The sequence below is a fragment of the Triplophysa dalaica genome, chromosome 22, assembly GCF_015846415.1.
Source record: "Triplophysa dalaica isolate WHDGS20190420 chromosome 22, ASM1584641v1, whole genome shotgun sequence".
NCBI lineage: Eukaryota > Metazoa > Chordata > Actinopteri > Cypriniformes > Nemacheilidae > Triplophysa > Triplophysa dalaica.
Window position 1 is genome coordinate 17189198 of NC_079563.1, and position 15533 is coordinate 17204730.

At 36.9% G+C, this 15533-nt stretch overlaps 1 protein-coding gene and 1 long non-coding RNA gene across 5 annotated transcripts in view; one reads left to right on the top strand and one right to left on the bottom strand.

Annotated features, from left to right (window-relative positions):
• LOC130411834 (uncharacterized) overlaps positions 1 to 15533 on the bottom strand; it is a 34330-nt gene that overhangs the window by 13132 nt on the left and 5665 nt on the right. The window lies entirely within an intron of this gene.
• Positions 1 to 15533, top strand: part of LOC130411830 (cAMP-specific 3',5'-cyclic phosphodiesterase 4D-like) — a 131847-nt gene that overhangs the window by 9605 nt on the left and 106709 nt on the right. For all 4 annotated transcript variants that reach the window (XR_008905114.1, XM_056736732.1, XM_056736731.1 and 1 more), the window contains exon 2: positions 3450 to 3534. Coding sequence is in view for 3 of the 4 variants with exons in the window: in XM_056736732.1 (XP_056592710.1) it covers positions 3493 to 3534 (42 nt within the window). In the remaining variant the exon portion in view is untranslated. The remainder of the gene's footprint in view (positions 1 to 3449; positions 3535 to 15533) is intronic.

The window sequence follows — 15533 nt, forward strand, 5'->3', positions numbered from 1 at the left end:
CAAAACTCATATTGGTAGTTTAGAAATAAGCAGAGAGCTCTTCTGTATTACATTTTCTAATAATGATTATGGGGTTCAAGTGGTCTTTCATTGTTTTAAATATTTCTTGCAATGTTTATTTCATCATTATACATGTATTATTGCTCTCTGCAGTCAGTAATATGACTCACTATATTTAATAAACTGGCTTGAGGCTGAAATCAGCTCTAGCAGTTCAGCAGTGACCCCTACTGGAGAGGGTTGACCGTCACACAACATGTACTGGTGTGCATGTCGTGGATTGAAGCATGTTGTTGTTGTTGTTGTGAAGATACATCTGTGTTAAACTACTCCTCTATATTAGATTGTGTTATACAGAAAAGTATTTGGTCACTTGAGCCACACTTACAAATGTGTGGATGTCATTGCATTAGGAAGAATGTCAAACCCAGGGAGGTAAGCGTAATATTTCACAATAAAATAGTTTGTTAGGTTAAATAAGTGGATACAGTGTTCAAAATGAATAGTGTGGTACATGAGGTGAAGTTAGTCCTGAGAAAACCTCAGGCGTCATTTATTTTCTTTTCTGTTTGTTTAAATGCATTCTCTAAGCTACAAAGTCATAAGGGTCACTCTTTTTAAAAACATGTTTTTAACTCCACCTGGATGTCTGATGGCAGTGGATTTCTCGTTTGTTAACCTCTCCGTTTGGCGTCTCATGAAAGCCGTGATGTTTCCAATCTTTTGCTCACTGTGATGAGGTTATTTCCTCAGCAGCACCTCGGGTAATATTACACTCTGATTGGACCAGGTTGTTTTTGAAACCCTTTAATCTGTGAGAAATATATATAGACATCGAATCAAATTTACGATCTCTTGTTACGTCTGTGTTTCACAATCTGTGTAGAATTGGCTGGGTGAATTGTTATTCAGCACATGTTTGGTGAGCTCCGAGACCTCTGGTAAAAATGTGTTTATTTGGCATTATTATAATATGCCTGTCCCAGTTACATCTTACAGCATAACTACTTTTAAAATGTTTTAATCTCAGCTCTTTGGTCTTCACATTTTCTGTATCGTATCGTATTATACAGTAGAGTACAACACATTATAATCCAGTGTTACTCTTGTATTGTGTAATACAGTATAATATAATATAGAAAACCCAATGTAGGATCTGATGCGTCAATAAAATATATAACATTTTAATATTGTATTATGTAATGAAATATTGTACTGAGATATTAAATCTTTTGATTCTACATTAGTTCTATATTTTTATATTTGTAATGTTACATTAGATCATAATGGTATCCATACATATAACACGTAATACATTACATGTCACAGGAAGTGTTCAGTCAAAAGTCTCTTCTCTTGTTTTACATTCTCCTCATGCTTAGAAACCGAGCTTTGGCCGATCCTCACCACGACCTGAGTCCTGTTTATATTTTCAGTGTTTTATTCTACACCAGCGGTCTGAAAGACGGTTATAAAAGGGCTTGCAGGGACAGTCGTATGTATCTGAATGACGCACAATGATGTCAAGAAGCGCTTGCGAGTAAGCTTCCCCCGAGAAGAATGTCTCTGTGACGGCTGCGTCTCGACAGTGTGTCCTAATGCCATTCAAACAGCTTAATATTTCTTATTATCTTTTCTGCCTCCTGCTTCATTTTTCATTTAATATCAGCCTGTTGCAGCATAACTGAATTAGGCCACTCTAATGGCACAGAATCCCACAATTACCCGAGGACTTTTAAAAGTGATTTGGAGAGTCTGTGGAGTGGGGGGTTGATTTAAAGAGCGGTGTGGGATGCCGACGATTGGACTGGCTTCGGATGCGCAGTGAGTCATTAGCTAGCAAAACCGCCAATCTTTCGTGTGTCATTATCCGTATGTCATAATGAAGGAAATTATTCATCTTTTACTGTGAAGTGAAAGAAAGAAAAGGTTGTTGACTTGTTATTGTACCTAATTTAGTCTGACACTATCCAACACTGCCCACACAAACCATCACAGTTTACATCACAGACCTTATTGCTGAAAAAGAGGCGTCATTGTGAAAATCACCAGGAGCTTGTCACGTCTTTCTTTTTTCATTGCCTTGACTGTGGAAAAGCAAAGCAAACAGTTTTGATTTTAGTTTTTATTAATATTTAAAGGGGTCATATGGCGCAAACATGTGCTTTTCTGTGCCTTTGGTCACATGCATTTATCAGAAACGTAAAATTGCAAAAGTTCAAGTGTTGGAACAAAAGATGCATTCTATCTTAAAGCGAATGCTCACCCAGACCTGCCTGAAACGCCTCGTGTTACCACACCCTCACAAATCTACGTCAGTTCGTGGTATGATTTGACTAAGACCACCCAAATGTATACGCAAGGAAGGTGGGTGTACCTGTCTGTACAATTGCTTTGGAACCTGATGTTCCAAATATGGTAATAGTCGTTACATTTCCGTCACACGCTTGCAATTTTCGACCAATCACTACGCACTGATTACCTGGCCAATCATAGCACACCTCGCTATTCACATAAAATTCTGCGCATTTCAAAGAGGCGGGCAAAGAGAAGTTTTTCTCAATTTTTGCCATCATCACGTGACATTTAATTTGGTCTTTCGGTTTGTCTAAACAGTTGTCAATAGGTATAAGTCTGCAGAAGCTCTCAGCTCATCTTGGTGTGTAAGTGTTGTGTTTGTGCAGTCCTCGGGTCATGTTGCTCTCTCACAACCTGATGAAGAGCTCGATAAAGAACCTGGCAGGATTTTCTGCACAAGTGTTACTGGTTAGGTAGAGCTGGGTGATAGATTGAATACTAGATATTGTGTAGATAGCTTTACTAAATTACAGAACATTATGAATATCAAACATCGGTGCATTGCTCTTAATTTTTTATGAAGAGGGCACCAATAGGCAGTTCACTCCCATCTCGCAAGAAGCGCAAAACATGTGTGGATGGATGTGGAAAGAGACTTGATAATGCATAATCTGTAATACGGGAATGTTTTTTTTTTACAAATAATGAAAACCAAACAACAAATAGCACCATTTGCAAGGCAAGAAGACAATATTATTGGCAACATTCAATTTTCATAAAGTTATCTTAAATCTTCAGCACATTTGTCTATATATTCTATATATCACTCAGCCCCTGTTGTAGGTTTTGTAAGTTTAATAAGTTGCGTTGGTGGGCGTGTTTACACACGTTTTCTCAATTGTATTGTTTGCCTAATCTGCCACTGACTTGCTGGCTCAGGTTTGTGTTTGTGTAATACAATATAAATCTGGATGTGGCTCAACTGTAATCTTGGTGTGGGTGTTAAGCTGTCTTTTGTGTTTACACGGCATTTTAACCTTCTAGCTCTGTTCTAATTACTAATGCGTTTTGTTTACTATTCCTCTTTACATTTTTTTTACATGTCTGATGTGTTTTTTTAACCAGCTTTATCTCTTGTGTTTCTCTTTTAGCATTTGATGGTGTGAGGATTTATACGCTGTAGCATCTCGCAGGATGAAAAAGATCGATTGCACAGCAGCAGACAGGCTGGGGACTGTAAGTTCATTCCGTTTTTCGTTGTTGTCACAGTACAATGTGTGAATAAGGAATCGATGCCACCATTGGCATCATAGAAGTGGGGCAATGCAATACTATTCAGCATCGAGAAAAAGTGGGGTGCTAGAATAATCATCGCTGTTCTGTGAAGCAGTGAATCTTGCTAAGCCGCATCTTATGAACTTTTATTTTTTAATTGCGCTTGTTCTTCTCCTCTGGGGTTTGATGCATCATGCTGTGAGCTCTTGAGTAAGACAAGAAATATTGAAAAACATGGTAATTTTTAAGGGCAGAATAAATCTACCCTTATTCAGACTGGACTCATTGGGAATTTGGGTAATGGAAGGGGGCAGGCAGTTATGAACACATATTTTTACTTGCTCAATAATTTTGTTTATTTTTAACCAAAAAAGTTACAATTTCAGCTTATAGAAACATGATGTCGCTAAAGTAAACGCCATTTTTTTGTCGTTGAGATCCACGTCCATTAAACTAAACACATTCACCAATATCTTGTAATCCCTTTCCTGCACATATAAATCAGATTGTCAGTTCAAGCGGCCCTCACGTGCCCTGTTTTAAATACTGTGCGTGTTTTCAAGGAGTTCCCGTCAGCCATGTGATTTCCGATGGAAGTGCATGCCACTTTCAGACAGCTATAATGGGACAAAGGTTTCTGAGATCAACGCTCACGCCACATTCTCACACCCTACATCACCTTCTGCACCGTCAGACAGAATCGACATCAGACGTGACCAGCCGTGCGGCTACATGCGTTGTTTTTAATGCCTTTAAACGAAGGCGCAGGGCATTGAGAGCAAAAGCGAACAGTATTGTGCCGACCACTTTTAAGTGCTTTTATAATTACGTGTCCAAATGCATCTCAGAGTGAGGGTGCATGGCTGCAGTTGTCGAGGTGTGTGCATTCTGTAGACAAGAAGTTGAGATCTTTTAATCTTTCTGTTTTTTTTCTGGATAGCAATGAGATGAAATAGACAGAATTGTATTTTGTAATGGTAAAGTGTGTAATTTTACTTATGTTTAAATTCTTGTTTCCATGTATAGATAACTACAAGTAAAGCATTCTTAAGTTGAATTACACTTGTAGGGGGCTATAAAATCCGTTACATTTTTTCCCCAAATCTGTTTTATTTTTTTCCCAAATTCCATTTACATTATTTTGCATTCTGTGTTTTCTGTATTTTTGATGATACAATAATAATATTTTTCTGGTATGAAAAATACTTAAGTATACGAAAGCATTTACTCATTAACTATAGTAGGACACCTACTGTAGATCCTACAGTTTTTTTTAACCAATGGAAACAATCCATAAAAAATATGCCGTAATGCACAACAATGTTAATATAAACCAGCATCTCTTCAGTGCATTTTTTACACCTATACTTAAATTAATATTTTGTTATTTTGCTTGTATATTAACTTTAATAAAGGAAATAATATAATATACTTTAATTTATCCATGTGGGTGTGTCATACTTAATTTAAAGTCACCATGAAATCAAACAGGAAAAGTGTTTTACACAGGGTTGCAATGATTATTATAAATGATTTATGTGTGCACACCATTATTATTATTTTATTCATTTGCATTTGTAATCTTTAATCAAAAAGATAAAGCTCCTCTCCCCCTCTCAACATAAAATTATTTAAACTTCACCACATGACGCAAGCAGCAAAAAAGAGGTAAGACTATACTGTCAGTCCAATGGCGAGAGGTTTTTAGCTCTCCCCTCCAGACCCAACTTCCAACAAACCAATCAAAAAGGGAAGAGCAAAACAAAGCCCCGCCCTAAAATGTTTTCTCATTTCATAAAAAGGCTTGAATCATTCATTCAGAGACACGGAGAACAGGCAGATTGCATATTTAAACCACAACTGAATCACTACTGATATTATTTAAATGCACAAATTGAATTTTCGCATCGTGGAAATCATATGGCCCTACAACAGGATTGGTCATTTTAAAATTCTATATTCTTACAGTACTGTGTAAACTCATTGCCTCATTGTTGCTTCTTTTTATTGCTCCCTAGGGTTTTTAGGAGAACAATTTGAGTCACATTTGATGTTTAAATGATAGAGGACTGATGCCTCCATTAAATCTGTAAACAATAAAAGCCAAACGTTCGGGTTGGCGAACATCATCATAACTCATTCAAAGCTTTAATGGATGTATGTCTGTATGGTTTATTGTTTCTTCTGTTGTGCTCTGGTGGATTGAATAGGCCGAGCATCTCCGTAATGTACCGCTGCATTCTCTAATCTGCTGTCTCCTCCAGCTCGCTGTGTCATCAATGCGCTCTGATTGGCTCATTCACATAAAGGGCACAACCTGTTTTCCAGGCGATGGATGACAGCGTGCCCTTTTGTCAAAGTGGGTTATTCGGAGGTTTGTGTTTCTGAGTACAGACGCATGTCATATAACATCTGCCTGTCAGGTACACAAGCATGCACGCACACACACGCACACACACACACACACACACACACACAAACTCTAAAGCTCCACCTAAGTCAGTCATTATGATCTGATTAACATAAATGTGAGTTTAACCAGCAGTGGCCTTTAATCTGTAACCTTTGCCTCGAACTGAATCTCAATTTTTATTTAAATAAATTTATGATGTCCAAGTGTTAATTTCCAGGGAAATAGACAGCTAGAATTATAAAACATTATTATAAATTCACCGTTGTGAATTCAGTTAACGTTGTCAAACTGTTTTTTACACAGATTTTTTTACCAACAAATTACAGATTGCAGCTTTAAATTTAGTGGAAATTTATTCTGATGTTCTTTCGTACACATACTAGGGATTAGCAGTATATTAAATATTTATGATATGTTTATTCATTTGTAAAATTATTGCAGTGATTTTAAATAGCTGCAATGTGTTCAATTTTGCACCCACTTTATGTTATTCACGGATGTTACAACTGAGATTTCAATCGCTTCTTTGATGTAGAACTCATTAAAATCTCGTAAGAGTTAGGAAATTTAACTCATTTCTATGAATCCTTTCGTTCAGCATGCCTCCCTGTAATGAATCAGTTTGACAATTTGTTTGCATCATTTTTCAAAAATATGAACTGTTCACTTTGCACAAACTTTGACGTATTTTAGTAAACATTCACGTCATACATATTGCAATTTATTTATGTGGTACTCAACACAGAATAACTTTCCCACGGTGCGTCAGTCAATTATTGAGAAATCTGTTTGCATAAAAAGCCTGTCTGTGTTGTGTGGACATATGTACATCTTCTCTAGTACTGACACTGATTGTTTCTGCGCTGCTGAGATGCATTTGTCTCAGGCCGTGGCGGCTGTCTGGATGACACTCTTGTGTATGAGCTGCAGTAATGCGATGGGGGCGCCCAAACATGAAGCACCAGCAAAACAGTCCATTGGCCCATTAGAGGCAGTCTGGCTCGGCTGAGCAGTGTACATCCTTCACCCACCTCTGCTACTTACAATATCAATGACACTGTCCCATCACTGACCCGTTTGCACAACCTCCCTTACTGTTTTCATGAGCTTTCACATTGTGCTGCATGCTGTCTTGACATGGTCAAAAAACACCCAATGCTTTCTTATTGAACATGACAACTAGATTTTTGTGAGTGATTTTTGTGGAATCCACCGGCAATGCTGTGAGTGGTTGCCATGATGTTGCTATGGACTGTTGGGAGGTAGCTAGGGTGATCTAGGTAGTTAGTGTGAGAGAAGCCACCCACATGTCTCTGTGATGTTCTGGACTCTTGATATATGGCTTTGGTGACTGTTTCAGTGTATGTGTGTGTGTAGTTTGTGTTAAGGTGAATCATCTGATTGATAAGAAAGAGAAATGGCAGCATCTCTGAGATCCTATTTGACTTTTTGCGTCAAATAGGGTGTTTGGGTGTAAAGGACAGCTTGATTTTTTTACTGTTTGACCATTAAAATACTTTTAAATTTAGGCTAAGTGCTACGATGCACATTATATTCAACTTTATGCAATATGCACATTTGTGATATTTCATTTTTTTATAAATTAATTTAAAGAGATATTTCACCCCAAAATGGATTTATATCATTTAATTACCCTCATGTCATTGATGACTTGAGGGTGATTTACTTCTGCGAAACAAAAGACAGGTAAACATTGGACAAACTTAAAGCATTACATATTTAGTGCCCCAACATAGTCACATTTTTCTCTGCTTGCAATATTTCGGATGAATGATGTAACCTGTTAATATACGTGCTTAAAGGGGTCATAAGACACGGCTAAAATTACGATTTTCGTTTGTTTTAGATGTAATTCAATTATTATCAATGATTTAAGGTTCAAAAACACTGTATTTTCCACATACCATACATGTTTGTTTCTCCTCTTTGCCCCGCCTCTCTGAAACATCATCACTCTGAAAAGCGAGGTGTGCTATGATTGGCTTATTAATCAGTGAGCAGTGATTGGTTTGAATACTGCAACGTGTGACGAAAATGTAACGCCTCTTACCATATTTGGAACATGAGGTTAAAAAGCAATTGTATTGACAGGTACACCACCTTACTTGCGTATACATGCGGTCTTGTCAAATCATAACACAAACTAACATAGATATTTGAGGTGTGGTTACACAAGGCGTTTCAGGCAGGTCTGGGTTAGCATTCGCTTTTTGATAGAATGCATCTTTTGTTCCGACATTTTCATTTTTGCAATTTTATGTGTCTATTTCATGCATGGACAACGTATAACACACAAAAAACACAGAAACAATATAGTGTATTATCGCCATATGACCCCTTTAAATAAATGCGCATCGCTTACGTGAGCTGGGTAGAACAATGTACTGTAGGATTGGTCTTTGTTTTAGTCTCTTACCCTCTATAAACAACAGTCAGACAGCGAGTAGAAAACATCTTGTGATGATGTAATTATAACAAGGACTCCTTAAGCGATTTTACCAATGAAAAGCGGCAACATGCAATTTTTTATGTATTACTTGGAACAGAGTCGCTTATTAGTAAATGACAGAAGATTTGCAGAGAAACAAGCAACACCGCAAACAATAAAAGTCCCCAAGGAGAAACTCACCTCTAAACACAGACGTCCACGAGAAGATGAGCTTGACCTACTTAAGGTCTCTCATAAATTCTGTTTAGCCGAGACCACCGGTGTGAATGACCCGGCTTAGAGCGACAATAAACACCAGCCGTACAGCAGGTGCGAAATTGCTTTGATTTCGTTTGCTTCAATTATGTCACTCACCCTATTCCTACGTTTGTATGTGGTTTGCAATTTTAAACCAATTACGCAAATGTAACGGTGGTCTTGCTGAAGGACAAGAACGTATTGAGACGGGGCCGCACATTTAGCGTGGATAATCCCTCTTCATTGTGCCGTTGCTTACTTACCCTTGAGAGGTGAGTCTTAATAGACAGCTAATATATGTACAATGCAAAGGGACATGTTTAATAACACTAGACGTTGTAAACGGAGTGTTACAAAATAACAGTTTATTTTGTTTCCAACAGAAGGTAATTTATCCTCCACAACAGCTGGATCTATAAAGAGAACGGAGAGGGGCATCTGTAATTATTAGTGAAATCAATACAGGAAGCCATAATGCCTGTGTATATTTTACTGCATAATAACCCGGCCGTGCTATCAGGTTCACCCATAGAGTTATATTTAGTATTTGGTAGTTGACAAATATACTGTAAATGTGTCCCATGGTGTGACAGGAAACATTTATAAAAAAAATGGTCACACTTTATTTTAAGGTCCAATTCCCGCTATTAACAGACCATTAACTATGACTTTTGCCACAATAAACTGCTATGGTGCTTATGAATAGTTAGTAAGGTAGTAGTAACATAGCCATAGCAAAGGGGGCGTGCTTTGGGAAGGGTCAATTAATATCAAACAAACTGCAGATGGGTTGTATTAAAAATACAGCTAACTAGCACAAAAATTTTTTTATAATTTAATTTATAATTTAGTCATTTGGCAGACGCTTTTATCCAAAGCGACTTACAGTGCACTTAATACAGGGACAATCCCCCTGGAGCAACATGGAGTAAAGTGTCTTGCTCAAGGACACACTGGTGGTGGCTGCTGGGATCGAACCAGCAACCTTTGATTTACCAGTTCAGTGGTTTAACCCACTAGACCACCATCACACCATGCATAAAAAACATAATTTTTGAAAATGTATAAACACAGAGTTATCTTTTACCCAACTAACAATTTTCTGTTTGAGAGAGACTACTGGTGCTGGGGTCGCTCTGTTGTCGTGTTCTGTCTTGCTAATAAATTTGAGTTCACTGAATTTTCATAAAGGATTTTCTGAGATAATCTATGTATTTGAACTTAAATTTTTAATTCCCATTTTCCGAGTTTAGCTGTATAAACCCACATGGAATCAATTTTGCTGTACAGTATTCAATTTATTTATATAGCGCTTTTCACAATGTTCATTGTTCCAAAGCAGCTTTACAGGAGGAAATCAGTAAAACACAGAAAGGTGCACGGTGTTTATAGAAAAAACAAGATCACTCTAATAAATAATATCTAATAACAGTATGAAGATCTTATTATAGGTGTATTGATTCAGTGTTTCTGTTAAAGTCTTTTTACATTAGTAATACTCATTAATTGTCTTATTATGCGTGATCTTATTGAGTCTTAATCTTTTTTGATTAAATTCTGACGGATGCTGGAAATGTTTCAGGAGGAGAGTGGTCCTTTACAACTAACTATGCATTTGAGTGTCCACTTTTCACACAATTACACATTTTTCTTCTCATTGGATTTCTTGAAATGTGTCACATTGTAGAACCTAAGCAAATAGCATATTTGGTTTTATATTGACTTTAACTATACAGAAAGACAGTGAATCTATTCTGGGTAAAAGACACATTCTCTAACAGTCTCTAACAGATGAGGATGAAGCCTTGAGATAAATCCGGTTTTAACCAGCAAACACCCAAAATATGTCAATCTATCAGATGTAAAACAATATTTTGTATCATAAACCTAGAGCTCTTGTTGTAATCTTAATTTTTTTAAAAGCTTTAATGGAAATTACATTTTCACCAAACGACAGTGGCTTTAAAAGCTTCATTGAATAGATGGTACATTCCTCCCACATATAAACCCTAGAGCAATATTTATAATGACACGGGTATCAGATCTCAGCGATGAGCATGTACGCAGCATCTCTCAGCAGGCTGTTTATCTCAACCTCTCTCCTAAAACCTGCAGTAGTTTTCTCTTGATTCTTCAACCTTGCGTAATGACTTCTCCATTCTGCATTTCTCTTCTTAGCCCCTTGGTGATCCTGAATTAATCATGTAAGCGTGGTCATTTTTAACCCATTTTTTTCTGTTATCAGTTGTAAATTGCATGAAAAGAACAAAAGAAGATAATTTAATGAACAGTGATAACCAAACAACATTGGCCCCCATTGACTTCTATGAACACAAAACCATTTCTCAAAATATCTTATTTTTTGTGGTTTACAGAAGAAAGAGTCATAAAGGTATTCAAGGTTGAATATATCATGACTGATTTTTTTTAATATTCTCTTTAAACCTCACATGTAACCCGTTATGATTCAGATCTCAATATTTAGTAAGTGGGTGGCGGTATGTTTATGTGCTCATGGTTTGAATAGCTTTAGAGCTCTACCATATGTCAAAGATTCCAGTTGACAGTTACTTCAAGTCTCTTGGGTGTCTTTAGTTTATGTCTAAAAATATCTACGTACCAACTGTAATCCTTCAACAAAGTTATTGCTTCAAACACATAACCAACAACCTGCTAAAGTCACTATCTGCAGTCATTCATCAGGGCTCGACTGAGATTACAGCTGTGTTTCCTGGGTGTATTGTATTATATATAGAGAGTTAAGGTTGATAGCCTTATCCAGTGACTTTTGCCAATCCTGAACTAATGGAAAAAGAATCAAACCTGCTTTCTGTCAAACATGATGTATCTTAAGGTTGTTTATTTGAAATTATTAAAAGAGATTTCAGTGCAGTCTTGTTTGGGAGCAGATATATCATAAAATATATATATATATATATATATATATATTTTTTTTTTTCTTTTATTGCCCTCCTTTAGATAGATTGTGTGTAAAAGTCAAGGTTGGTGTTTTCATGTATAGAAAGGAAATCTGATTGGGTCGGATTGTGCAGACAACAATTACAATGCCAATATTGAGTTATATTTATCTGGTTTTATATTTCGCCTTTCAAATTATAATTCTACTGGACACTTTCAGTACTTGGAGATAAACAACGTGTCTTCCGAAACAAAGTTTTGATTTCTGACAAGTAGGAGGTCTGCATCAATCAATGATGAAATGTTATGGTCTCACAGAGGCGTCGAATGCATTTGCATAATTGAATTTCACGTAACGTCATAATTTGCGAACAACGATTTTGAACCATGAGTAAGCAGACGCCAGAATCCCCGACAAGATTAGCAAATTTATCATGATGCCCGTATTAGCATTCTTTATTTGGAAGTTCATCCAGCCTTCGATATGATTGATTATTTCAGATAAACTAGACATTAGAGGTTCTCACAAAGAATAAAGGCTCTTTAATTGTGATTCAACCGAGAATCCATAGGTCACATGGTTGTCCTGGGAATTGCCAACAGACATGTTGTGAGCGATCGTTGTAACTGATTGGAGGCACTGAAGGTTATTTATCTTTTTGTCCGACTGTGTTTTTTTATTCAAGCTTTGATGTAGATGGAGTTGCCTCCCTTGTGTCCAGGTTCAAGTATTTTTTCCCCCGTAGTTAAGGACCCTTCTGCTGGTCCTCGATGGTTCTTTAGATATACACGGATGTGTGTCTGAGGAAAAGTACTTGGATCAATGATCACTGAATAAAATGTACCCCTGCTTACAACATCAGTTCCATCCAAAGCTAGATGTTCCTCAAACCAGACAGTTTCAGACATGCTCGTAACGTTCATATTGTCCGTGGAAAGCAACTCAAATCAACGTCCCTGGTCTTATTGTGCTTATTTTATCAATGGGAATTATTATTTGCGATCCATGATTACAATTTAATAGCGTTGTTTTTCTGATACCGATACTAGAATCGGAAATGCCACGACACCACATTAAAGCGGCCCTGCATTCTGACTTCTTTACAATGTTATACGTGCTGTCTTCTATTGCTTAACATGGTCAACTTGTCAAAAAAGGAGTTGGGTATATAACATAGTATTTCTATGCTCGATACACTCCCCCAGCGATCGTATTCGTTTCGCAACAACTTTTGTTAGACCCTTATTGGACAATTCTCCCGGAAAAGCACGCGGCATGGCGCAGTCGTCACTTTCACTTGTAAGCATGAGAGAGAGACCATATGTTCGAGAAGTTCTTACTTTTTTAGGATGATTGCTTAAAAGTGAACCTAGAGCCAAAACAAAAAAAAAGTGATCCAAAACAGATCACTTATTCCGGTTTGGTATCTTTACGCCTTAGAGTTTCTGACTGTAAGAATAAAACCATTAAGAAAAAAAACACGGTAAAAATTCAATGGAGTTCCAGCACATTTCGCTTGGACTTATAGAAGTGGATCACACTGTTTGACAAATACATTGTCTCTATTTTAACGTAAAACACAATTTGAAAACATTTCCTAGACAAACAACAAAATGCTAAAATATAATTAAGAAAAATAATAATAATTCACAGCTGAACGGATTGTTCCACATGAAGATTTCTGAAAAACAAATAATAAATAGTAAATTATAATCGGATTTTGGGCAGCGCTGCATGACGTTTAAGTCATTACCAGGGAGTTACAAACAGGTGAGTTTGATCAGGGTTAAGGCTGCAGGAAGTTGACGTCGCGGGCCACAGAATTTAGAACCACCAGTAGCCTACATCATAGGCCTGTGTCAATGCCATACATTTTTGCTTCTTGTGAACAAGACCTCATGACAAATCAATAAATTATTTATTTGAGAAAAGTCTATTTTCACAAAAATATTTAATTATCAATTCACAGAAGGTTATAAAATAGTTCAATGTTTAATGTCTAGTTGTGTTAGACTGAAAAGAAAACAAAGCTTTTAAAAGCTTGTACAAGACATTTGTATCCTTTAAATAATGATCATACTTTGTTTTGGATTATGTCCCATTTCATATGCCCTGAATATCACACAAAACTTTTTCCATTCCAAGTTTAACTGTTATACATGTGAACTGGGAAAATATATATTTTAATTATTTAAACCCTTTATAATATAGAACTATGAACATTCATGCTTGATTGTTGTGATTTACCACAGGCCAGTGTTGGTTAGGTTAACAAAGTCGTTTTTTCTAGAACCGCATGCGGTGAGTGAAACTGATGTCTGTGTTTTGTTAACAATGGGTGTGCACGTGCTTTGGTTCAGCCTACCCCTCCCCCCTGCATGCGCCGTATGTTTTCGGAAACAATCGTAAAGCTGCATCTATCATTTATAAATGTGACCAAACTAAATACACTTCGGTATCTAAATCGGTATCTTTTGAATCCATGTACCGATTCGATACCATTTTCTTAAACTGGACCTAGTAGTTATACCTGCTAGCTTTGCTTAACGCTCTAAATGGGAAATCATTTATTCTTCCCTGCTCAGAATGCAAACACGGGAAGTTGTGGTGTGTCGTCACAAGCAATCACTGTTTAGAGAAACAAAGAAGAAATTTAAACGTGCTAGCAGTATGTCCGCTGTTTGGCAGTATTTCACAGTGGCCAGTAAAACTGGGACTTAAGAAAAACTAATAATATTACTGTAAATGTCTTGTCAGTTAATAAAAATACTCTGTTTACTGTATGTATTTGTTCATGTTTTATTAATGAATAAGTCGGAAGCACACCATAAAATAATTCTATCATTTCATACAGGGCTAGTAGTATAAACAGCTGTATACAGATACACACACATGTATCGGATCAGAATTCGGTATCGGCCGATACCATGAGCTCAGGTATCGGAATCGGGAGGGGAAAATGGGTATTGAAACATCCCTTCAATTTAGTATAGAAGTAAATGGGTTGCACACAGAATCTTGTCTTTAAAGAACATGCATCTTTCAGGAAAACTTTATTTGACTGTTACAAAGTATGACAAGACACTCTAAGAGTATAAACGCAAAAAAACAAATCCTCTGTGACCTGGAAAATTTGTTTTGTAAATGGCTTCCTAGTTAAAGTGTTTTTACCCCGAGCAACAGTATCTTATCCCACCCGCAATACAAGAGTCCAAGGACACCCTGACTGATGGGTGAGCAATGTAACTGGTGATTTATTCCCTGTGTTCTGTAATACTTTACACTCAGATGGATGTATGGGAGCCATATTTTCACTTCCATTGCCAGACCGTCCACAGATAAATGACATATAGGGACGAGGCTGTTTTTGTCTGCTTAGTGAAGGACAGCCAGACTAATGGCATGCAGTTACATGCACACAAATAGATATAATATTATTTGCACAAAACAGCCTCTGCCTGGCTGTCCCATTTCTGCTCATCATCACATCGAGTCTATCAAGGCGGTTTAGAGTAGAGAGACACTCTCAATCCATTTGAGTGACTTGACTGCTGCCTCTCTTTTAATACGCTGTGGATGACTATAAACGACAGTAACCACTGTGAATCTGCATGATATTTTATGTGTTGACGGAGGTTCTCCCACTGTAAGCTAATTCAGGTGCTTTAACATTTACACATGTGACTGATTCACCATCTGGGACGGTAACGCTCCGCAACATTTAATTTTAGACAATATGGTTGCGTTCCTTCATATATCAAGCAATTAAATATGAAAATGATCTTAAGTATGTTAATGACTTATTAATTGAAAAGCGAGTCGTGTAATAACGTTTCAATGTAGTAATATATAATTAAATAAGGCTCATCCAATCAGATTTTAGAGCCAGAGCTTTCCATTCTATACACCCGTTTAATCCT